Genomic DNA, 26,928 nt, shown 5'->3' with positions numbered 1-26,928 from the left:
TCCCAAGAGATGCGTCACAAAATACTGAGTATAAGCTTAAGATATTATAAATGCAGCAGAACTGGGTAGTTAGGGATGAAAAAGCAGTATTTATCCATTTTCTCATATACATGCAGATTTCTCAGACACTACACATGCAGCTTATGAAGAGCATTCTCGTGTTTGTGCGGCATCAGAAACACAAGAGCTGAAGAATGGTAAAGCTTGCATCTGACTCAAGGCCACTGTCCCAGTTTACTTCCTGTCTTTCCTAAAGGCACCAAGTAATGCTACATGTGCTGCTATTAGAACCCAGGAATAGCCTCACCCTCCTCTCTAAAGTGGTTCTCAATTCGCTCAGTGTCCATTTCAAGGAATTACTCAGAAGTTATTAGTAGTAGAAAAGGGGAGTTTGATTTCTGGCCCATCAAATCTCAATACTATCAACAGGATTAAGATATTGCAACATCAAATAATTAACATTCAGTATTGTCTGGTCAGGGATCAGGCTTTGAGATTGAGCATTATATTAATTGCCAAGCTGCTTTCAAGAACAATTTTTGATCCTGAATTGATTTACAGACTCTGGTTAATCAGGTTTTATCAACAGACCTCATAACAAATTACTTATTTAACTTAACACAATTGAAATAGGAAAACATTTATAGAATTTTATACTCCTTGCTGGAAAGATCCAGACCTTTAACTCCTGGTGCAATGGTCAATCCAGCCACTGATTCCAGCCCAGTAAAGTGCATTGAGGAACCAGGGCTGCTCAGTACTATGATGTAATCAATCGGTCCAATTAGCATAAATCATAAAGTTACCCCTCACTACAGTGCACTATTCAACTAGCTTCTAAATAACCAACTCAATCCTAGAGCATATTGTGCTAACTTTAATTTTGATTTTTAAAAACTGCAGAAGTTGCAGAAATCAGTAAATAAACAAAAATGCTGATATGAAAAATGGCAAAGGATGCATCAGCAAAATGAATAAAGCTCTACGAAGCATTCTATTTGAATTAATACTTACAGTAAAGAATGAAGACAGTGGGAACACAACACTCGCCTCCTTTCCAGTTTCCAATATCAACACTCTCGGGTCAGATGCAGCACAAACGACCAGATATAAAGTGACATGGGAACTACATTACATTTAAATGCAAACTCTTGCTCCACTAAACTGAGCTAACACAGAATCATCTTCAGTCTCTTAACACTGCCTATAATAAATTATACATTAGTTGTAGATTAGTGGCTTTGTACACAATCGGTTTTTGGCGGCACATTGAGGTGGCCTTCTACCATGAAGAGGAAATTTAAATAACCCAATCACGCATAAAAGCTCCGGCTCCTGAACACACTGCTTACAAACTGGCCAAATACATTGAGTAATACGTAATTATGCAAGACAAATGCAAAAGCCTTTTGGACTATTCCATCCCGAGTTAACCTTGGTTGGATCATATAACTAATTATTTGCTCTAAGATTGAGTCTATAATCTAAAATATGCATATTGATGAAAATAAACGGAATGGATCAGTTTTCAAAGATCAGCTCTAGTATATGGATACACTATAAAGATGCTTTTTATGCAGTAGTTTGCTTGTACAGATAAGGCAGATGGGAACACGATTTGGATGAAGAGAAGTGAAAAATTCAATTTTCCACAAAAGATATCCATGACGACATGTGGAATTTAACTGAAGAATTGTTAACTTCAGTGCTAGTATTCCACACTAAAGCTGCTGTTAATTTTGAAAAATGTCTCATCAGACTGGGTTCCTACAGAAATCTCAATATTCTTACTGAATATCAGATTTTGAACGTAGGAAAAATTAAATGGAGTTGAATGTTGAAACATGAAGGGTACTATAGAACCGTACTCAAATTTCAGATTTAAAAGTCTTAGTTCTGCTATTGCTTCAAATATGAGTGAGTCGCGAGCCAGACAGAGAGCCAAAAGAACAAAAAGTGGTGCAAAAACTTGGTAGAAAAATCACTACATACAAAATGTGGAATTCAAAAGTAGAATGGAGATAAAGCAAAGTACAAATTCCATTTCAGCTAAATGTTACAATGCGCATTCAACTGCAGCCTTGACTACTGTGCTAGGTTTCTTAGAAGCATTTTAGTATTTAATAAATAATCAAGTAGACCAATTAAAGTCATGTAAAGAATCCATCTGCATTTACAGCCATCAGCAGTCAGATTGATTATGGAGTTCAGAAATGAGCACAGTTCAAATCAGCATTTAGTTCAAAGCAGCATTTGTATTTCACAGCTCAGCACAAACATAATGTCAACAATGGGTCCCCGCAAAAAACATTCAATGTGGAGCTTAACTTGAGATGTCATCAACATCAGTGTTTACCATAGCTGGGCAGAGCAAAGCTTTGCTAGTAAAAATCTACTGTTCAAACATATGGGTCCTGAAGCAGTTTTGTGGGGGATGCTTAAAGACCTTTGAATGAAGAACCAAAGACTATTTCCTTACCTGAAAAAGTATGAAGATGAGGAACAGCTCATACACAACACTGACACATAACCAGAATCTCCAATATGCTGCAAGAGAGAACATCCAATTATAGAATACTTTAAAATAATGACTTCAGTTCCAAAATATACTACGCTGCCTGGGAACTGATCAGCAATCAATTGTAAGCTATGATCTAAACAAACCAGAGCTGTTACAATCTTCCTCCATACCATAAGAGTAACCATCACACCTCCCCTGTCCTCCTGAGGTGAAGTACTCCTCTTTTTTTTGAAGAATCACTTGCAAAAGCCTCGTAAGCAGTGGGTGATACAGTATAGCTTTTCACCAATGATTCCCAAGAGCTGATATGTCAAGGTGAGCTGGTGAGGCCTTGTCCCACAGGGAGGAAAGTGAATAACTAAGAGAATGATAGAGCAGGGGTGTATGACCAAAGTCCCGAGAGCCACATCCAGTGCCCACTTTCTGGCAATATGATTGTAGAAGCATAACTAAACCCTAAGGTCAGAGCAAACATGGGTGTGAATAGGTTGGACTTAAGCTACGACTCCTACCGACACTCAGCACAGGAAGTAATACCTAAATGCCCTGCATTTCATTCTGCTCCATAAGATCGATTCAAGAGGGAAAAAAATGATGGGATGTCAAGGTGGATGCATGTAGCATTTAAAAGAAACTTCCCCATGTTTATTTGGAGTACACTACATAAGTGGCATGTGATGGCCTCATCTTTCAAAGTTGTGCAATTTTACATAATTTCTAATAGGTTTGAAATGATTTATGTTCAAACCACCTGATTAAGATTGGAAAGGGCGAGAATTGGTCATTTTGAGACACAGTCTGTCTTTTTGAAAATGTAACAGGTCAAAAAAGCAAAATTTCACATTCCCACATCATTTCATCCCTCCCCATCTCTAAACTCCTCCAACCCTACAACTCAAATTTCTATATTCCAATTCTAGCCTCTTGCCCAATCATAATCTCAGTCACCCCAGCATTGGCAGCTGTGCTTAGAGCTGCCTGGACCCTAAATTCTGGCATTCCCTCCCCAAATCTCTCTGCCCTCACAGAAAAGACATTCTTTAAAAACAAGGTCTTTAGGCATTATTTCGGTAAACTGTCCTAATACCTCTGCAGCTCAGTGCCAAATACTGTTTGATATTACTCCTATGAAGTACATAATCTTGTTATAGGATCTGTATAAATGCAAATTGTTGTAAAATGACATCAAGGTGCCAGAACCATATCATATCCCTTCTCCTTCCCCACAGAAAAATATACTAGCATGTGGATCAGTTGTATTTCATGCAGGCCAACTTTTCTTCACCTTTCCTTACAGGGATGATGGACACCTGTGTTGCCCAAGGTCTCCAATTATACAGCACTAGTCTATATTTTAACAGTGCAATTTTATATAGAGTGGCACCGTTTCAGAAAAAGCCTTAAAAATTCCCTTCTCATATAATGTCAGGAGCAAGATTGTTGCCATCCCATGTCTTTGCACAGGACAAAAGAACTCTTGAAGTAACCTTGATTTCCTAAAAAACTAAATATATAAGTTTTAGAAATGTCCATATTCTTTTGGAAATGAGGAATTCTGTTAAAACTGTTTTGAGTCAAGAGAAATTCTCCATAGAACAGATAAACCCCAATGTGGCACAAATCCCATCTACTGATTAATGTCTCCTGTTTGAGTTCATTAAAGCCATGGCTACTTTAGCAAGATTGTGCACTACGAAAGCAATGTGCTTTAACATGAAATGCTTTTATTGCATACATAAACTAGGAATTTATGCAGAATGCTTCAAAGTTATTTATATATGAAGATTAGTCGAAGTAATTATGACATTCATCATGCGAACTGTAAACATGCCTTTAATTTTTATACAGCAGAAGGAACTCTGGGTGTAGCTCAAAACAAAGCTGTTTGGTTAACTCTATTTCAGGGGGCAATTATATAATATGAATTATTTATACAAAGTCTCAACAGGATGTTAACTATAATAGACTTGTTTTACAAATAAACTGTGTACCATCAGAACATTGCAACAGGTAGAGGTCAGGGAGCTACGGAGAGTCAGCAGGGTGTCTTTTAGTAACTGATGAATCTGTTGATGTGGACACATCAGCAATATTAATTTGCCTGTTCTCTCAAAAGATGCTGACTAACCTGCTGTGTACTTCCAGCATTTTCTGTATGTTGAATTTCTAATGTGTTTGTTATACTTTTTATCTATTAGCCACACCATTTGTAAAAGCCTTGGAAGAGGTCATCCTTTTGACCAGGGTACTGAGGAACCCTTAGAAAAGTTCCAAGTTTTTTTTAATTTAACAAAACAGGAACAAATTTAGTGATGGGGTGAATACTTCCAGTTCCGTTATTAATTTTATATATTTTTCAATATGTGGTTCAAGTATATTTGGTGATTCAGGCTTCAACTTGCATTAACAGGAAAAATCTCTGTACAATCACATGCCAACTTTAAAAGGAGATCATTGCATACCAAATTGTTTAAAGATTCTAGATTATTCTTCTTGGTCTACAAAGAATTGCAGCAACCACCTCCCAACGTCAGCAATAAATTGCCATTTGTAAATTATCACTCAAGTCTTTTTTTAAATCTCAAATACAATAACGGGGTTCAGATTAATTTTGTGTGTGCCAAAGTGCCATATGAGCTGCAGCAATTGCTAAATTTGTGGTTTTTACAACAATTTGAGATAAGCTTGGGATGAGTTTCCATTCTGTTGGATATGTTATACAGGCAACCTCTGAAATGCAAGAGCCGTAGAAATGTGGTAACTTAAAGGGGCTAACTTGTTTGCAGCCTGTACAGGAGCTTTCAGGTTGCTGTATGGCCACACAGGTTAGAGGATGTAGCACCGAGGTTCCCTATAACTTTTCAAGTCCTGTTTCATTTTTGACCTTATTAAAAAGCTACTGAAGTTGAGAGCAGGGATTGCATTTGGCAAAACTCTTGCAGGTAAAAGCCCAGTACAAAAGCTTGTAATGTGACCTGAATCTTCCATCGCTCTTGCATTTCAGAGGTTGTTCTGTGTAACTAACATATCAACAGGATGGAAACTGGTCCCAAGGATATCCCAAATTGCTATAAAGACCACAAATATAGCAATTGCTGCAGATCATGTGGCACTTTGGCGCACAAAAAATTAATCTGAACCCCATTATTGTATTCGATATTTTTACAAAACAGGGCAATGAGCAAACGCCTGGGTCAAAATTGGTCTATGATTTATAGTTAGGCATTGTACTGTACTTTCTGGGTTAATCTGGTGAATTTTGAAATTGTAATTACTGAAACTTTTACATGTCTGGTCAGGAACAGGTTTTATGATTATTGGTATAAATACAGATAGAGATGCTTAAATGGGTGAAGAACAGTTCCCAAGCTGCTGGACCTGTGGAGCCTTCGCATCAAAGAAAGCACCCATCATGAAGGCAAGGAAAACTCTTCCAAAGCTTCATGTGAATTTGCTTTGGGGGCAGGAAGAAACTTTACGCGACTTCTGTCTGGGATCAGTTTCCATTCTTCCAATGTGAAGTGGTTTGGTGGAGCCCACGGTAGAATGAATTGCACATGGCTTGCAATTCAGAACAGGTTTGACAGGTTAAATGGCCTTTTTCCAAACCAGGCTTTGGGTTCTATCTGCACAATTATGCTCAAATCCTCACCAAGGTGACACATCCAATCTTCACATTAATTGTCAAGTTAATTGTCTTGACTATTCTTTACACTTGCAGAGCTAAGCTTTATAACTGGGAGACAGAGTCTGAGAAGGAATGAGACAGCTATTATGAAATCACTTTACTGTACCTGGATGAGGTCTGGAAAATGGCCCATCTTTTGCTTGAGTGACTCCAAAACATAGGAACACAAGAATGCTGGCAACAATCCCTCTGTAAATAAAACAGTAAAATGGAGAAACATCTCACATTCAAGACCCATAAATTAAAAACATCTTCCAAGTCCTCTCTTATTCATCCAAGGTGCCTAAAGAAACCTTCAGTTTAAAAGAGTATCAATTTTCCTGTTGCAAGATATGACTGCTAAGCCAGTCTGGCTAAGCTCGTCTACCTAATAAGTTGAATGCCCCCATACATACGAGACTGATTTCACTGTAAGCAATTTGCTGGAGGGGTGGTGGTGGAACAAGATAAACAAGTCAAAGGGCTACTTTTGCCACCAGATAGGCTGGGGAATTTGGATTCTTAGTCTGTTGCGTGCTTTCCTAGGGTTGAGCAGATTCCTCAAAACAGTTTTGAAAACCACCTACCCCACACTTCCACCTCCCCATTAATCTTGGGATCTACAAGCTGACTGCAGTAGCTCCACAAATCAGAAGGAGCCAAAACAATTCTTGCTCACAACATTCAATCTTTCCTCCCACTCCCTTCCCACTCCTTCCCCAACATATAAACCTAGTTTTTTTTCTGCTGACACAGAAAAATCGTGGAATAGAAAAATTGGCAAAAATCCCTAAATGTGCACACTGTTGTACAATTGTGATCATTTTACTTTCCGTTAAATTGGGAATGATCTCAGAGATGGTAGGTGGAGGCAAGCAATAATGGTGAAGGATCAACTGACAAAAGTGCAGAGCTAGGAGAATTGACACGAGACCACCCACAACATTATACAGTGAAGCTTCTACATTTACCAATTACGCCCTTCCACATCAAGGTGGACCCTAAACACTTAGGCGCCAATTCAGGCACAGCAACAGAACACATCTGAATCTCAAGCAATCCATATTTCTTTGGCTACTGTAAAATGTGGTACATGTTTAACAATATCAATAGATCTCATTTAAAAGCATGTTTAAGGCTTTAAAGAAATCCACACAAATAAAATTCAGAGTACTTTCAGAGTGTTCGCTGAATGTAAATGAGTAAAACATACAACTGTGATCCAAAAAGGTACAAATGCCCTAAGCAGGTTAGTTCTTATGGGGAATAATAATCTACTTCAACCCCAAAATGTAATATGCATACTGTACCCAAATATCTAGTTACAGGTTAATACTTCCACTGTATCTCCTGCCAAAACAAGATGGCCTCCGATACCAGTCTGCATAGAATCCAATGACATCATTTACAGGAGACAAAACCACCCTCAAGCTTCTTTTCGTCTTCAAATTTTTAATAATGAATCTTATTTCATTACTCATGTATCCCCAAAATGATTTAAACCATAAGAAAACCTAACGCAACCGGGGGGCAATTTCTCTGAACTAATTAAATGACAGGTCTGAAATTTCAAACAATTCCACACTTCCTGAGCCCCACAGCAGCCAGGCACCCAATCAGGATGCAGCCATTTCCCTGTCTCAGTGTCTCTTGCTTTGTCTTTCTCTCCCCCCAGCCATTTCTTTTGATATTTCATCTTTTAATACATTTCTAAAAAGACGTTAACATGATATGTCATTTTACTTGGGAGTTGGGGTGAGGATGGCGAATGTAATAGGTCCCATTTGCCACTTGCTCTTTTCAGCCTTGTCGGCGAGGTTTAGGGTGAGCTGTCGATGGAGTGGGTTGTTAAAAATATTAACTTGATGCTACTGGCTCTGATATTTGCAACTCAAGGGCCAGTGATGATCACGCATGTGTTCTGCTTCACAATGCCTCCTATAAAGATGGCAGCCATACATACAACTATACATGTGTGGCATTAGCAGCAAACACAGCCTAGTACTTTAACTCAAGCTTTGGTTCATAAAACAATGGAGTACACTTGAGCACAAAGAAAACCTTAAAAGGATTATACAAATCAGAAACCAATACTTTTGGATCATTTATATGAGAAGTTGGATACACAAGATTTGATTTCCGGCATGAAGAAAAGAATTTAAGTCAAGTTGATTTCATACTCATGGAAATAATTGTCTCAACTCACAGCCCTGATGAAATACCTTTAACTTAATTGGCTGAATGAAGTACAAACTTTAATTTTGTAGGAACATCCATGACTGCCAAAACTTGCATCCTTTTAACGTTGGAAAACGTCGCGAGGTGCTTCACGAGATAAAAACTGATGCAGAGCCAAAGGAGGAAAGTGACTGAAAGCTAGGGCAAAAAGGTAGATATTAATAAGTGTCTTAAACATGAGATGGATGAAGAGGCAAAAAGGTCTAGATACCAATGAGTACTACACAATTCCTTGGAGGAAACAATGTCCATTCTTACTGCCTCCGCTCACTTTACTGCGATAATCTGAATGATCTAATTTAAACTGCCTTTACTCAATAATCCTGCATTAATGATCCTACAGTTTCAAGGAAGATAACCTTTTAGTATCACCAAGTTGCTTTGTACATTTTAAAAGGCAAAGTTGTTTATACAATTAGTCATCCTTTTTGTGCATTAAATGGCTGTCAGGTAACCGGAGGTAGGGAGTATCACGTACAGCAACTCTCGTCAGCTGCATGTCATGCCACAAGGTCAGAAGTTTAATCACGTGGTTTTGCTATGCACTCGTGGAGTGAGGTCTGAAAAAAGAAATTAAATTCCCTCCAGAGTGAGGGAGTTGGCTGCATGCCAAACTGAACCATTTTCTAGGGCAACAGGAAGGGAAACTAAATTACATCAGTTAATTCTGGGGCGCAGAGCTGTGCTTTAAGAATTTTCTTTGAATATTGTTGAACCAATTTCATAAACTAAAAGTGTCAACCCAAAATTCGCCAATGCTATGATGTTCCCACAAAGCTTCCTTCACACAGTTTTGTGACTCCACTGCCAACACATTAAGTGCCACCTTTGTACTAAGACCACCCCTGAGATCTTATAGGCCAAATCAGTAATTTATTATGACTTATAACATTACAGCCCAGTTTTGGTCTATCGATAAATGCTAATCTATGCACTAGTCATGCAAATGCATATTAAAGTTGTTGTTTTGTTTGGAATTATCCAAGTAAGGCATTCACAAAGTATCAAAAAGAGCAAAAATATAGTTCAAGGTTACACAGTTGAATGATTGCATATAAATAAATGTAAACCACTGAAAACTCGGATCAAAATGAGCACATGGTATGCAAAGGCAAGGAAAGCAAAAGAAAATCCCAGAACAAGGTAGTTCATTAATAAAAGGCTGAAGTGTCCGTTGTTTAAACAATGAAAAAGCAGAACTTACAATACAAATAATAGAAAGGACTTTTTAAAAATTAAGCTATAAGTATATATGGAGAGAAAACTGTTCCGTCACATGCAGCTTCAATGAAGGGCCCTGGATTTTATCTTTTTGACAAGTTACCTTTGTCAAAAGATAGCAGTATTGATGTATGCTCCTTAATGAAGTTAAAAATGCTCAACTGATGTCAGACTTGGTATTCACATTCAACAAGCCCAATATTCAAGACTACGAAGAATATGAACCCACTCAGACAAAGGCCCTGATACGAGCAAGTGGGTCTCCGCAAGATTCCTTTTCCACACGCAGAAAGAAATAAGAATCGAAGTAAAATGTTTCTCTTTTTTAAAAAAGCACATAAAAGAGATGTGTTAAGATGAGAAATAACTCATACTAATTACTCTACTGTTGGCTTCTTTAATCAAACTAAAACATATACGTGTTAGATTCTGTTATACCCTGATCAACCCTCCGTCTATCCTAAATCCACATAATAGGAATCTACTTCGATTTTCCCTCAGGAAAAGATTGTTGTGACCTAGTTATGCCTCCCACACTTTAGATGCAGCTCAACTAGGTTTCATTTGATGGCTCACAAAAATCTGAAAACATAATTGCAGGAGGTGTGAAAGCTTGTTCCTTGCACTACGAATTAAATACATTCAATGAGTCACAAAAAAAATTGAGCACAATGAATGGATAAATGTACTTGGCAAAAGGAGGGTTGGGGGTGGGGGGGGGGAAATTTCCACAATGCAAAAATATGCACACGTAGCAAGGCATGCGTGGAATGTGCAGACCAAGGGAAAAGGGAAACCCAAAAAACATTTTTTTTTTTTTTACAGGGACTTCAAAACAGCATTGTTTATATCCAATTTTATTATTCACAACTCAACTATTTTGACCTGAGTTTTAATACATCCGAGACTAATATATTTTGAGTTAAATGTGTGGGATTATCTCAACTGTGCAGTGCTGTCAACCACTGGCCCTTCAGTATGGATGTCATTACATACAATCAACTAGAAGTGCGTAACCAATTGCTCATCGATAACACTCACGGCAACAAAATAAGAGAGAAGAAAGTGACATAAAACTTGCCTCAATACCTCAAACAAGTATGAGGTATTGAGGTATGTAAAACATACATGAAAGTGGTCTGAAAACAATACTCTCATTCAGAGATGCACATGATCATAAACAGATTAAGTTTGGCTTTGAAAGTTTTTGCATCAGCAAGTTTATTGCTTAAAGCAAGATGCTGGCCTGTGACATGTTCCCTACAAAAATTTCAAAACAACGCATAGTTACTGCAACTATTCAAAAATTATGGGAGAATATAATTAACCATCTGATTGGCTACTACAGTTCAAGATGCACTGACACTTCTGCCGCCAAATGTAGCTTCCACATATCCGAGAGCAGAAGGGATGCAGGTCATCAAAAGGTCAAGAATGAGTCAGGTTTATTTACCACAAAGGAAAAACCAGTTCTTTAACAAGGTCTGAAGGTTCACTACCTTCCTCAACAATTGCTCGCAGAGAAAAATTCTAAACTTCAACCCTTCTCCAAAGTCAACTCTTTAAATCCCCAACTCCATTGCCAAACCTGCTCAAAATTCTTCCAGGACAAATTGTTACTGGGCCAGAAGAGCAAACAAAGATCCAGAATACAGCTTCCACAGTAGTTTACCAAGCCTGCAGGCCTCATTGACATACTAAACAAAAACAGAATTACCTGGAAAAACTCAGCAGGTCTGGCAGCATCGGCGGAGAAGAAGAGTTGACGTTTTGAGTCTTCATGACCCTTCCCCAGAACTGAGCGAATAAGGAGGGGTGAAATATAAGCTGGTTTAAGGTGGGGGTGGGTGGGGGGGGTAAGAGAAGTTGGGGGGGGGGGGGGGGGGGGGGGGTGGTGTGGTTGTAGGGACAAGCAAACAGTGATAGGAGCAGATAATTGCAGAGAGGAACAAAATTTCTTCAAGGTAGGCATTTCTTGAAAAGGAGTAACAGTCAATTAAACACAGATAAAAACAAAAAACTGCGGATGCTGGAAATCCAAAACAAAAACAGAATTACCTGGAAAAACTCAGCAGGTCTGTCAGCATCGGCGGAGAAGAAAAGAGTTGACGTTTCGAGTCTTCATGACCCTTCCACAGAACTGAGCGAATATAAGGAGAGGGGTGAAATATAAGCTGGTTTAAGGTGGGGGGTGGGTGGTGGGGGGGAAGAGAAGTTGGGGGGGGTGGTGTGGTTGTAGGGACGAGCAAACAGTGATAGGAGCAGATAATCGCTCTGTGTTTAATTGACTGCCACTCCTCCAAGAAATGCCTACCTTGAAGAAGTTTTGTTCCTCTCTGCGATTATCTGCTCCTATCACTGCTTGCTTGTCCCTACAACCACACCACCCCATCCCCCCAACTTCTCTTCCCCCCACCCCCCCTCCCCTTAAACCAGCTTATATTTCACCCCTCTCCTTATATTCGCTCAGTTCTGTGGAAGGGTCATGAAGACTCGAAACGTCAACTCTTTTCTTCTCCGCCGATGCTGCCAGACCTGCTGAGTTTTTCCAGGTAATTCTGTTTTTGTTTTGGATTTCCAGCATCCGCAGTTTTTTTGTTTTTATCTCATTGACATACTGATAGGTAACAGAATTTGTTTTTCAAGCTCATCAGGTGACTTCTGTATTGGTACCATAAAAATTAGCATTGAAATGCAAACAGAGCACAATATTGGAAGGCTTTAGCTGAGATCATTTACAGTCCAATGATGGACACATGCAATGGTAGGGAATCCACAAAAAGTGGTCACAACCTTAAAATTAGAGCTGAACGATTCAGGAGTGAAAATCAGGGAGGCCTTTGTGCGCACACAGGCCACAGGAAGGCTTGGATTCTCTCCCCAAAAGACTGTGGTTGCTGGAGGGAGACAGGGAAAATAAATCTAACATCTATAAAGCCCAGCTTGTGAGCGCAACATTAATATAACACACCCAACTTACTGAATAACACCCCCCCACTCTGTTAAACCCTTATTTTCTCTCAACTTAGTGCTGAAAATACAGCTCCTTTAAGACTGCCACCTAAACACCAGCTCCAAAGACTGATGTATTACAACTACAAAAGAAAGACTGTTTTTAATCATAATTCAGTATATCATAATGAACAGAATTACTACTATAGCATACTGAGGTATTTTAAATCATGCTGTATAGGCGTCAGTAGCCAAGGGTTCAATTGCTTGCACTGCATTGAGAATGAGAACCCAGTGGCATGAGTGAGAAAAAAACTAGTTAGGACAGCACATAAAATTGGCTAGACTAAAAAACACTCAACCCCATCTACTCAGTTACAACCTTGCAATTGTTGACCAATATAGAAAACTAATACTTCCCATTGCTTTACAGCAAGATAATTATTCTGCTCTTGATAGATCAAAAGAAAGGACCAACTGCGGTTTATATGGTATATTTTTACAGAAATCTTCTCAACAAGTCCTCGAGTCTTAAGGGGTAAAAGGCCTTACTGGCTATCACAATGCAGAATAACCTGAATATTCTACTGATCTCAGTTGTACTCTCTGTTCATAGAACAGAATTTTAAATAACATAGAACATATCAGCAGGAAGAGTAAGCTATTCAGCCCCTCAAGCCTGCTCCATCAATAAGATCATGGCTGATCGGATTGTGGCCATAACTCCCCTGTCCTGCCTGATCTCATGACCCTCGACTCTCTCGTTGATCAAAAATCTGTCTAACTTAGCCTTGAATGTGTTCAATGATCCAGCCTCCACTGCTCGCTGGGGAAGAGAATTTCAAAGACTAATGACTCTCAGAGAAGAAATTCCTTCTAATCTCCATCTTAAATGGGAGACCTCTTATTCTGAGACAGTGCCTCCAGTTCCAAATTCCCCCAGAAGAAACATCCTCTCACCATCTATCCTGTCAAGCTCCCTCAGGATCTTATACATCTCAAAATCTAATAGGATGTTATTGTTTATTGCGAGGGGAATTGAATGCGAAAGTAGGGAGGTTATGCTTCAGATATACAGGGCATTGATGAGACCACATCTGGAGTGTTGCGTACAGTATTGGTCTCCTTATTTAAGGAAGGATGTAAATGCATTGGAAGCAGTTCAGAGAAGGTTTACCAGACTAATACCTGAAATGGAGGGTTGTCTTACGAGAAAGGGCTAGACAGGCTAGGCTTGTATCCACTGAAATTTAGAAGAGTAAAAGGCGACTTGATTGAAACATATACGGTCTTGAGGGGTTCAGTCACAGAGGTCTACAGCACAGAAAAAGGCCCTTCGGCCCATCAAGTCTGCATCGGTCAAACAAGTACCCAACTATTCTAATCCCATTTTCCAGCACGAGGCCCATAGCCTTGTATGCCATGGCATTGCAAGTGCACATCCAAATACTTCTTAAATGTTATGAGGGTTTCTGCCTCTACCACCCTTTCAGGCAGAGTGTTCCAGATTTCCACCACCCTGAGTGAAAAAATTCCTCCTCACATCCCCTCTAAACCTCCTGCCCCTTACGTTTAATCTATGCCCCGTGGTCATTGATCCCTCCACCAAGAGGAAAAGTTCCTTCCTGTCTACCCTATCTATGCCCCTCAATTTTATACATCTCAATCATATCCCCCCTCAATCTCCTCTGCTCCATGGAAAATAACCCCAGTCTATCCAATCTCTCCTCATAACTAAAATTCTCCAGCCCAGGCAACATCCTGGTAAATCTCCTCAGCACTCTCTCTAGTGCAATCACTTCCTTCCTAAAATGCAGATTCCAGAATTGCATCCAATACTCTAGTTTGCCTAACCAACATTTTACACAGTTCCAGTATAATCTCCCTGCTCTTATAATCTATGCCTCAGCTAATAAAGGCAAGTATCCCATATACCTTCTTAACCACCTTATCTACCTGTCCCACTACCTTAAGGGACCGGTGGACTTGCATACCAAGGTCCCTTTGATCCTCGGTACTTCCCAGGGTCCTACCATTCATCATGTATTCCCGTGCCTTGTTTGTCCTGCCCAAGTGCATCACTTCATACTCAACTGGATTAAAACCCATTTGCCACTGACCAGCCTATCTATATCCTCCTGTAATCTAAGGCTATCCTCCTCACTATTTACCACCCCACCAATTTTTGTGTCATCCACGAGATTACTGATCAACCCTCCTACATTCAAGTCTAAATCTTGACAGAGTGGATGTGGAAAGGATGTTTCCTCTTGTGGGAGAATCTAGAACTATGGGTCACTGTTTAAAAATAAGGGGTCACCCATTTAAGGCAGAGATGAGGAGAAATTTTTATCTCTGAAGGTCGCGAGTCTTTGGAACTCTCTTCCTTAAAAGGCATTGGAAGCAGTCTTTGAATATTTTTAAGGCGGAGGTAGTTAGAGTCTTGATAAGCAAGGGGTAGGCAGGAAAGTGGAGTTGAAGTTAAAAATCAGATCAGCCATGATCTTATTGAATGGCAGAGAGGCTTGAGGGGCTGAGTGGCCTACTCCTGCTCCTAATTCGTATGCTCATATCTATGTTTGTTCATACATACCTCTCATTCTTCTAAACGCTAATGAGTGTCAGCCCAACTTGCTCAACCTTTCCTCCGAGAACCCTCTAACCAAAGAACAAGCCTAAGTGAACCTTCTCTGAACTGCCTCCAATGAAAATCTTAAGTAAGGAAACCAAAACTGTACACTATATAGGTGCAGTCTCACCAATGCCCACACAGTTGTTGCAAGACTTCCCTACTTTTATGCTCTATCCCTCTTACAATAAAAGGCAACATTCAATTTGCCTTCCTAATTACTTGCTGTGCCTGCATGCTTACTTTGCGATTCATGTATAATCCCACCCAGATTCCTCTGCACTGCAGCATTCTATAGTCTCTCGCCATTCAAATAATATTCTGCTTTTCTAATCTTCCTGCCAAAGTCGACAACCTCACATAACCCCACATTTTCTGCCAAGTTTTGCCCACTCACTTCACCTATCGATCCGTTTGTAAACTCTTTGCATCCTCACAATTTGCTTTCCTATTTTTGTATTGTCAGCAAATTTGGCTACAATGTAGTCAGTCCTTTCATCCAAGTCACTAGTAACAATCACAAACAGTTGAGGCCCCAGTACTGATCTCTGTGGCGCTCCACTAATTAGTTTGCCATCCTGAAATTGACCCATTTATCCTCTCTGATTTCTGGTCGTTAGCCAGTCCTCTAACCATGCTAATATATCGCTTCCAACTCCATAAGCTCTTATCTTGTGTAGTAGCTTTTTATGTGGCACCTTATCGAGTGACTTTTGGAACTCTGATTCCTTTGTCCACCCAGCTTGTTACATTCTTAAAGAACTCAAATAAGTTTGTCATCCTCAAATTTATTAGTTTTTTTTAACAAACTTAAGACATTTGAAAAAATACTTGCATTCAGTAGCATTGTGTGAAGAACCCAGGAGTTTTACATAGAAGTACAGCATAGATATAGGCCATTCGGCACAACTGGTCTATGCGGATGTTCATGCGCCACCTCCTACCATACTTCAGCTCAGCTTATTAATCAGAACTTTCTATTCCCCTCATGTACTTGGTTAGCGTCCACTTAAATAGGTCTATGCAATTTGCCTCAACTGCTCTCATGTGATAACAAGTCTTACATTCTAACCACTCCGGGTAATGAAGTCCCTACCGCCCTCAAAAATGTTGAGGATTTGTTTGTGCTCTATTTGGGCGGTCAACTTGATGTTGTGTAATCAGATGTCACCAAAATGGAGCAGTATCTGCAAGCTAAATAGATGGAGATGGATTTCTAATTACACGCTCATGTAAAAGGAGACATGTTTGAGATTCAGATGCCTACAGAAGAGAATAGACTGGAGCCCGCCCAAATTGGTAGGATACAGGCTGCTACTCTTCTAAAAATGCCACTTGAACTGTACGAACACTCAGCAAACCAATCGAGTGTACACACTCTACTGCAAGCTGTAACAACCAAAAGATTCCTCTATCTCTATACGTGATGTTCAAAGATACAAATTTTCCAAGTTCCTATTCCCTCTTCCTGTAAGGACTCCATCCCATTCTCTCAGTTCCTTCGCCTACGTCACATCTGTTCTGATAGTGCCACTTTCAAAAACAGTTCCTCTGACATGTCCTCCTTCTTCCTTAACCGAGGTTTTCCACCCAAGGTGGTTGACAGGGACCTCAACCATGTCTGGCCCATCTCCCGCGCATCCGCCCTCACGCCTTCTCCTCCCTCCCAGAAACATGATAGGGTCCCCCTTGTCCTCACTTATCACCCCACCAGCCTCCGCATTCAAAGGATCATCCTCCGCCATTTCCGCCAATTCCAGCATGATGCCACCACCAAACACATCTTCCCTTCACCCCCCCGGCGGCATTCCGTAGGGATCGTTCCCTCCATGACACCCTGGTCCACTCCTCCATCACCCCATACTCCTCAACCGTCTCCCACGGCACAACCGCAAAAAATGCAACACCTGCCCCTTCACTTCCTCTCTCCTCACCGTCCAAGGACCCAAACACTCCTTTCAAGTGAAGCAGCATTTCACTTGCACTTCCCTCAACTTAGTCTACTGCATTCATTGCTCAGCATTGGAGAGGCCAAACGCAGACTGGGTGACTGCTTTGCAGAACACCTTCTGTCTGTCCGCAAGCATTACCCAGACCTCCCTGTCGCTTGCCATTTCAACACTCCACCCTGCTCTCATGCCCACATGTCTGTCCTTGGCTTGCTGCATTGTTCCAGTGAAGCTCAACGCAAACTGGAGGAACAGCACCCCATTCCCGACTAGGCACTTTACAGCCTTCCGGACTGAACACTGAGTTCAATAATTTTAGATCTTGAACTCCCTCCTCCATCCCCACCCCCTTTCCATTTCTTCCCCCTCCTTTTTGTTTTTTCCAATAATTTATATAGATTTTTCTTTTCCCACCTATTTCCATTATTTTTAAATGTATTTCCACCCATTGTTTATCTCTACCTTTTAGCCCTTTTAGTATTCCTTCACCCCACCCCCACTAGACCTATCTGTACCTTGTCTGTCCTGCTTTCTACTTTTAATTAGCACATTCCTTTAGATAATATCACCACCTTCAACACCTCTTTGTCCTTTTGTCTGTGACATCTTTTGGTTATCTCCACCTATTACTGGCTGCTTGTCGTTCCCCCCCCACCCATAAACCAGCTTATATTTCACCCCTTTCCTATTTTTACTTAGTTCTGTTGAAGGGTCATGAGGACTCGAGACTTCAATTGTGCTCTTCGCTGCCAATGCTGCCAGACCTGCTGAGTTTTTCCAGGTATTTCTGAGATTATTGCTGATTATTGGTACCTAGACAGCTAAGGATACATCCGTCAAAGGATACAAAATGAAGGAGGTTGATTAAGAAACAAGAACAGAGTGTTCGAAAGGGTTGCAGGGGGGTTATTTTATTCATGGAATATGGACATTGCTGACAAGGCCAGAATTTATTCCCATCCTTAAAATTCCCTTGAGGTAGTGGTTAGCCACCTTCTTGAACCCTTTCTGTCCACGTGGTGTAGATACACGCACAGTGCTGTAAAGGAGGAAGTCCCAGGATTTCGACTCCGCGGCACTGATTTGGAGAGGAACGAGCAGGCCGTAATGTTTGCTACCCTTGTCCTTCTAGGTGATAGTGGTCTCGGGTTTGGAAGGTGCTGTCAAAGGAACCTTGGTGAGTTGCTGCACTGTATTGTGTGGATTGTACACACTGCTGCCATTGCAATGGTGGTGAAGGGAGTGAGTATTTAAGGTGATTAATAGGGCTTGAGAAGTTTACAGAAATAGGAAAGAGCAAGTCCACAGATCAATTAAAAATGAGGATGAGAATTTGAAATACAAGGCAGTTGTGCACTGACAGCCAAGGACAGGAGTGTAAGGCAAGCACCTCACCTTCCGACTAGGTACTTTACAGCCTTCCGGACTGCATACTGAGTTCAACAATTTTAGATCATGAACTCTCTCTTCCATCCCCCCCCCCCCCCCTTTCCGATCCCCCCCTTTTTTTTCCTCCAATAATTTATATAGATTTTTCTTTTCCCACCTATTTCCATTATTTTAAAATGTATTTCCATCCATTGTTTTATCTCTACCTTTTAGCCTATTTTGATTCCTTTACCCCACCCCAACCAGGGTTATACGTACCTTGCTTGTCCTGCTTTCTACCCTTAATTAGCACATTCCTTAGATAATATCACCACCATCAACACATCTTTGTCCTTTTGTCTATGACATCTTTTGGCTATCTCCACCTATCACTGGCCCTCTATCCAGCTCTACCTGTCTCACCATCCCCACCCTACACCCCCCCCCCCCCCCCCCCCCCCCCCCGGTAAACCAGCTTATATTTCACCTCTCTTCTATTTTTACTTAGTTCTGTTGAAGAGTCATACGAACTCGAAACGTTAACTGTATTCCTCTCCGCAGATGCTACCAGACCTGCTGAGTTTTTTCGGGTATTTTTATTTTTGTTTTGGATTTCCAGTATCCGCAGTTTTTTGTTTTTATCTTATGTAAGGCAAGTGGAACTCGATATTCAACAGAATGCAGACAGTATTTTCGGTGACATTTTTGATTATTGCTTGACATTTCAACCACCTAAATGGCAGGATCCACCAGCAAATTTTCTTGATCCCAAGCACTGCCCCCAACTGTGTTGCACTAATATTGTGATGACTTTCAAAGGCTTTAGACCTTAGATTTGAAACAGTAATGCCAAACCAGCCTCTCTGCACTGCCACCCTATACCTCCAATCTCCCATTAGTCCACTGCAGCCTAAGTCAAATGCAAAGACAATGGACTTTCCATTCTCTAAACTGGCCCCCAAATGGCCTAAAGGCAACCAGGACCACAGGCCATTTTAAATCATTCGACTTAAATTATTCAATTTCAATTTTCTCTTCTTCCCGTTTTGTGAAGGGCAAAACATAGAATTTTGCACAAGGTCTTTATCAGACGCATTAAGCTGTGAGCTGAATGTCCAATCTGCGACTCAAACGTGAAAGAGCTTGTAGGCTTTGCCAAATGTAACTTCTGTCACCAGATTTGCGAAATCATATTAGCACAGTGATTTGAAAGGTCAGAGAAACAGAAAACAAAGTAAACTTTGTTATCATATTGGATTGCAACAGTGAAAGCGGAATATTACACTAGCCGCTTGCAGAAAGCCTCCACTTACCTCTTAATATTATAGGCTGTATCCTGAGGGGTTTCTTCCAACAGAGTAACATAAACCAGTGCACAAGTGAGGATGAATAACACGGTCAAGGTATGCGCTCTCCTGCGAATAAAAATAAAATGACTGATTCTCAATAAATGTCAAAAAGCTGACTAGCTCAACTGATGATACTTACACAGAAGTATAACCACTGGAAAATGTTTTAAACCAAGTTAAAAAACATTTAATTTAGAACAGTGATTAGATCTATTTCAAAAAGGTAGATACATTTCAAATCAATTATTTTTGCTGCAAAACCCACTGATCATCAAATGAATGCAAAGTTAGACAAAGTCATCTAACATTTGTACTGATTGAATTTTATTTTTAATCTTTTCTTGCCAATTGAGTCCTTGTGTCTGTGACCATAAATAACGTAATCTTGTCAGAGTACTCCACAGTTTTAGCATAACATCTGCCAACTACTGCTGCCCTCTCAATGGTTCTATTTGTTTTATAGATTGCTACTCCTCTGTGAGTGAATGCATTAACCAGAACCTGTTAACACCTCTAGAAATAGCTCAAATTCACCTTTAGCTTTTTCCAGCATATGTTGTTCATGTTTCTTCCAATGCATCCACTCATTTCAACTAAATTTCACCAGCGTTGAATTTATTCTGGCACCATTACAACCATGACAGACTTTACCTAGTGCATGTTATACACCCTTAGCTGCTTTACTAGGCTGTTTCCAGTTTAGCACTGTTATTTTTAGAAATAGGTCCCCAATACCAAACCTTCAGCAATCCAGTCAGTGCAACCTTCTTTCCTGTCACCTTCCCCTTTCAGGACTTCAGCTGATATATCAGATTTTACCTCATATCTGCCCAATTTTAAAGCCTTCAAATGTAATAATGGGAAAAGCTCAAATGGGGATGTGAGGGAAGCGAGCTATAAGTACCCGAAGCTGATCTCCTGAAAGATGTCAAAGTGTTGTGCTCAGCCTAATGCTACAGAAAGTTATGTTAAACAAGAATCATCAGGGAAAATTCTCAAATCTTCTCGTCAAGCAACCAAACGTGATCAATTTTTCCTCACTAGAAACCATAGGATTTTGATGAAGAATCACAAAAAAACTTAAACATTTTTTTCAGATGCCTTTTCTGAGGAACCTATAAGGAGACAGACATTGGGTTGTCCCAGAGTCAAACCAAAACCCAAGAAATAGTGATCCCTTTTGGAAGGGCACAACTAACATGATACTAAGCCATAAAACAAATGAACCTTAAGGTTGAATATTATTTCCAGTGTCCACTACACACTCCAGTCCCTGCAGGGCTCAACAGTCACAGAAGGCCACATTCATTACCAATGGGCGCCATGTGCCCCTTCTCTAGGGCCATGCAGGCTGATTGTGTATTTGCCAGTATTTTCTGTTCTTATTGCCATTATACTTGCCAATGAATAAAAGCCTTAATCTGAATGGAACAACTGAAACACACTGTCCTGGCATGTAAACAGGCATATACTATATCCAGCCACTAACAGTCCTCAAAACAGACTCCTTTTTAACATTTACAAGTATTTTTGTCACAACCAGAGCAAACAGGCCTTGCCTTGTAGGAAAGTGGTTATATCCAGTAATAACCTCGGGAAGGGACACAATAGATCTATTGCTTTTCCTTTTTAAAAAAGCACTTCACTATGGCAACAGAGCAGAAAAGCATTGATATGCTCCACTAAATAAGACTGCCACTCCCCTTAATCATCCACCACCAGATACAGCAAGTCCAGGCTAGAATTAGGAGACATTTAACAGCAGGATTTCAACATATTTTTGAATGTAAATAGTGTGTGTGGATATGAATATCCCATTTCATATTCCAAAATGGTGTAATAAAACAGTGGTGCCACAAGTGACTCAAGGATAGGAAAGTACTACGAGAACATAAATTAAAAGAAAATACTTTGCACCAATTTATTTACTAAAATACAAAACACAAATCCCAAGGGGCAGTTGCATTTTAGTTTCTTTCAGCTGTATATTAGATAGAAGATAAGAGCACACATTAGCTGTAATAATGAACTGCAGCAATTAAAGTTGTCAACGTTCAAATATATTAGGTCACGTTTCAGCTGTGGCTAGTCATAATGGACATTTCGTTCAGGTCTAGGCTAACTTTCTGTGGGTTTACTTTTAAAGATTTATATCGAGGGATTCCAGGTACCAATACAATTGTATTTTTTTAAATCTGTCATTCAAATCTGTTGAATACATGTACAATATCCCCAGTATATCAAAATGGAGGCTACAGATAAAATCCACAGGCTACTGGTTCTGTAAATACAGAATACTAATACTAGAAATGTGGGCAAGCTTAACATAAACCGCCCACCACCCCTCCACATTCATTCAAGAAACTGCTAACCAAGGTGGTTGAGGAAATCGCTCAGAAAGTGGACCCATCAAGTGTGAAGATGGGTCAATAAATTAAGATGGCAAAACTCATTTATTTTTAGTGACACATAATATTGCTTTGCTCTTTAGTCATGAGTACAATGTTAAACAGAAAAGTTTTATCCTTAATGTTAATGTTAGCATCACACATGCTTTTAATAGAAAATGTGCGGTTCTGCAGTGATCTTTAATACTTTATGTAGAGTGCCTCTCATAACTAGTCAGGTTGAGTTGAAATCCCACCAGTTATAATTGAATACCAACTTAAACAGATATGCAGAACTCTGTTACAGCCACAAGTTACAAAATATCTGAAAGGTTTACCCTCAGACACGATTCTCCAGATTGCAACTACGAACGACTTATGCTCCAGATTAAACTTTCCATTGACTTTATAAATATTAATACTTACATCATGCATATATTCAACATATATCAAAATTCATTTGCATTATTTAACTGATTAAAATGTAACCAAATTGTCCCCAAATTTTTTCTTAATCAAAGATCTCTGCTGAGATTTGCCTGGCCTCACTATTTCTATTTGAGCAAGTTGAGATCATAGAAGATATCAGGGCCAGATTAGCAAGTCAAAGAAATACAAGCTCAGATCACATTCCAAGATTCAAAAGATACCTGTTGCTATTTTTTTGCATATAAAACTTCATAAAAACAGATTCCGTTTCTCTGCAAAAGCTGCCACTGAATGCGGCGATAAGCTATATTATGGAAAACAGGTTGCATAAAATCCACCTGTATTCTCTAGAATATAGAAGATTAAGGGGTGACCTAATTAAAGTGTTTTTGATGTTTAAAGGAATTGATGGCTTCTCTCATCTACTGTACTAGGTGGAAGGAGTCCAGAACAAGGGGGGAAAACCCTAAAGTTCGAACTGACCCAATGATGTCAGGAAGCACTTCTTCCACACAAAGGGTGAAATTTTATCTGTGGCGTCCCATTCCCGATGGTGGAACACATAGTGGGTGTCACTTCCGCTCTCTTGCTTTTGCTGGTTCCCACATGTTAAAATTAAAATTTAAAGTGCCAATGGGGTGCACAGGAGACAGGTGATCACGCAGCGGGGAAATCCTTTCAGTGGTAAAATCTGCAGTCAGCTGATAATGCAGCTGATACAGATGTGCTATAAAAGAGCCTCTTAGACAAAGAGGAGTAAAATCATCGCAGCCACAACTTTTCTACCCAACTCCACCACCATTAACGCAAGACTTATTGAAAGCACAAAGTTGGCATGGGTGTTCTTTAAATTTAAATTTTACTTGTGAATATTTTACATTACATTGGTTTCACTTCATTGATGTGTGTATCGTTGCTAGTTGTTGTGACTAGCTTGGTCAGAGAACTAAATGTACTGGAACAAAAGCAAAACACTGCTAAATCAAATAAAAACAAAGTGCTGAAAAAAACTCAGCAGGTCAGGCAGCATCTGTAGACAGAGAAACAGAGTTAATGTTTCAAGTTGAATATGAACTCTATTTCTCTCCCCCTGGAGACTCAGCTGACTCTCCCTTCGATGCATTATAAAGGACATTGTCCAAGATAACATTTCACTTATCCCTGCTGAGAGATAAGATGAACACAAAGCCCTGTAAGGACTCTGTCAACCAACACCGTGAGTTAGGCTCACATGTGGACAGTGCTGATACCACCCTTTACGACCCTCATTTTCTTTCCTTGACTAACTATTCCCCCCACCACACACAGGACAACAGGTCCTTCCCACTTCACTCCTCCATGCCCTGGCCCACCCTCTGAACAGAATGATAATCATCTGTCCTCTCCAAATTTAGAACTTAATCTCTCTAAACTACCATTGGTAAAACAAAGAATAACAGAAAATGGTGGAAACAATCAATTAGCAGGTCAGGCACCATATGCAAAGAGAGAAGCCAGAGAAATTATCAAAAGTGCAATTACCTACATGTGGCTAACAACTTGGAGAACACAAATTGTGAAATTACAAAAGTAAATTGAAAATTGAGTTTGTATGCCACTTACTGGGGCCAAAGCCCAGAACTTAATAATCACCATTTAGCTGTGTGTAGTTCTCAGCATAATCTTCACATAACTGAGCCCAAAATTCCTCTGCACTTTTTGTTAGATCATCTTTGGATTAGATTGGCTTGCAAGGGACTCTGGCCTTTTCTCTATACCAGCCCTAGATATTGGGTTCCCACTGAACTTTTTAAGCACCTGTCTTCCTTACTTCTTCACCTTGGTATGGTTTCTTCGTTATAACTTATCAAACCCATAAACTGCAGCAGCTCCAATTTCACAAACATACGGTGTGCAACTCATTTTCACAATTAGCTGACAGTATTAAAGATAGGACTCACTGCAGCATGAAGTGTATTAGACAAATATACTTACTATTTGCACAGACAAAACTTTAAAGGGCTTCATTAAAAATTTCTAAATAAAGTTTGCATTTGCTTGTTATTTTTGACCAATATCAAATGCAAAATTGAGTGATTGAGTGATCTTGAAATCCTTGTTATCGTACACATATTTTCAAGACATTCTATAATAATGTTTTAAAAGCAGTGGAGTAAATTTCCTGTTTTGTTGAGACATTGGCTCAAATCTTTCAGTCCCTGGATCATTGGAGACCAGCCTGCAACCCAAGTGCACGTCGGGAGCCCCTAGAAGTCCTGAAGCATTGACCTCAGAGGGAATTACCCGGGAAGTTTGAATTTCCTGCCCGCCAGGATCCTCCACAAACGTCTCTGACTTGAGTTGGAGACTACAAACAGTTCCAAGGATATTAACTGAATAGTTACCCAGAAAATATTAGAAAGGAAAAACCTAGTTTAACTCCTAGATAGCTATAGGCCGAACCCTCAGCCACTCTCTCTGAGCCCCCAACTCCCTGCGCCACCATCCATTGACCCCTCAACTACCCCCCTACCCACCTGCTACTTCACCCACTTTTCTCATTCACCCTACCCATTCACTAGCCTTCACGTTTAAACTTACCTCATGGCAGTACCATAAAAAGGGGGCAAGTCCAATCCTCCCACCCCGATGCTACTCCACTATGATGAAGTTCTCTGCATTTCTGGAGAAACTGGGCTTGGAAGACCCGGTCAGAAATGCAGAGCTGCATCAGGGCACAGAAAAGTAGTCGGAGCGAGCAATTTAACAGTGACTACTGCTTCGCGGAAAATCTGGACCATCATGTTCAAAATCCAAATGTAGAGGTGCGACAGCTTAAGGACTTAATTTTCCCCATACTTTTCAGACTCTCTGTTGCTTCAAGTCGCGTCTCTATTTATTTCCAAAAGAAAATGACAGGAGATTTCAAACCGTACTGCACAACTCACAACCGCACTGACCTTATGAAAGTCAACATATTCAAAACCGCTTAACTTCAACTGGCAAGTATGTAGCACCTTTAACGAAACCAAAATACCACATTGCTTCAGAAGGGAGAAAAAGAGATCAAGCAGGAATTAGGAGATTATTTAGGGAAGGTGACAAAAGGTGTGGTTGAAGTGGGAGTCACTGAGCAGACTTGACATGGGCAAAAACCCAGGGAGACGGAATGGGAGAGTTGCATAGTGCACAGGCAAGTAAGCAATAAGTGGATGCACAGAGCAGAAACAGAAGAATATTCTAACAAGACTGAATTAATTACAAAAGGTTTAATACTATACTGAGGATCTCATAATTCTGCCCCTTTATCAGTGGCATGGGTGGCTTTAATGTGCTACTCCATCATATGGCACTGGGAAATGTTAATTAAATCCCATCATACTCAAAGTAACCAAAAATTATTCCTTCAATTTCATGTAATTCTGGTTTCACCCAGATCACAATCACTCAATTGTGATGCTGCCAAACTTTATGCAGTGACAATAAAATGAAGCTGACAAATGCATTTAGAAAGTGCAAAAAATGACACACATTTATGTTTCTTTTCTTTATTCTTTCATGGAATGTAGGCACCACTGGCAAGGCAGCATTTGTTGCCCATCCCTAACTGCCCTTGAACTGAGTGACTTGCTCAGCCATTTCAGAGGGCATTTAAGAGTCAATCACATTACTGTGGGTCTGGTCTGGACTCAACATGTAGGCCAGGCCAGGTAAGGGTGGCAGATTTCCTTTCCTAAAGGGCATTAGTGGACCAGGTGGGTTTTTAAGACAATCAACAACGGTTTCATGGTCAACATGACTGAGACTAGCTTTGTATTCCAGATTTTTAAAAAATTGAATTCAAAGTCCACCAGTTGCCATGTTGGGATTTGAACTCGAGTCTCCAGAGCATTAGCCTAGACCTCTGGATTACTAGTGTACATTACCACTGTGCCACTGTGCCAATATATTGGGTTAGATTTTGAGTTAGATGGTGAGGCCATCAGCACTCACTGTTATTTACATGGAAAACAGACTAACATCCAGCAACCACGTGTGCAGTTAAATGCAGAAATGAGAAAGTTGCTCTGCAAATGCAACATTCCTGCTAAATATTCCTGAACAAAGCATCCGGTCATCTGACTCACCATTCAAATATATTGCGTGATCCAAAGTCACTGTGGATACAGGCGAAATTCAGAAAATGTCCAACCCAGCGCAAGTACCTTTTTACCAGCATGGTAAGTCTTAATTACTAAT

The 26,928-nt window shown here is 40.1% G+C and overlaps 1 protein-coding gene across 1 annotated transcript in view; it reads right to left on the bottom strand.

The window, feature by feature from the left end:
* The window catches only part of ptdss2 (phosphatidylserine synthase 2), a 121,395-nt gene that overhangs the window by 56,152 nt on the left and 38,315 nt on the right, over positions 1-26,928 (bottom strand). The window contains exons 2-4 of the mRNA XM_041197786.1: positions 19,859-19,960; positions 6,316-6,398; positions 2,480-2,547 (exon numbers count right to left, since the gene is read on the bottom strand). Coding sequence (XP_041053720.1) covers positions 2,480-2,547; positions 6,316-6,398; positions 19,859-19,960 — 253 coding nt within the window. The remainder of the gene's footprint in view (positions 1-2,479; positions 2,548-6,315; positions 6,399-19,858; positions 19,961-26,928) is intronic.

Source organism: Carcharodon carcharias, chromosome 10 (genome assembly GCF_017639515.1).
Source record: "Carcharodon carcharias isolate sCarCar2 chromosome 10, sCarCar2.pri, whole genome shotgun sequence".
NCBI classification, from domain to species: domain Eukaryota; kingdom Metazoa; phylum Chordata; class Chondrichthyes; order Lamniformes; family Lamnidae; genus Carcharodon; species Carcharodon carcharias.
Note: the sequence above shows the minus strand (reverse complement) of the source record. Positions and strands in the feature narration are given on the sequence as shown.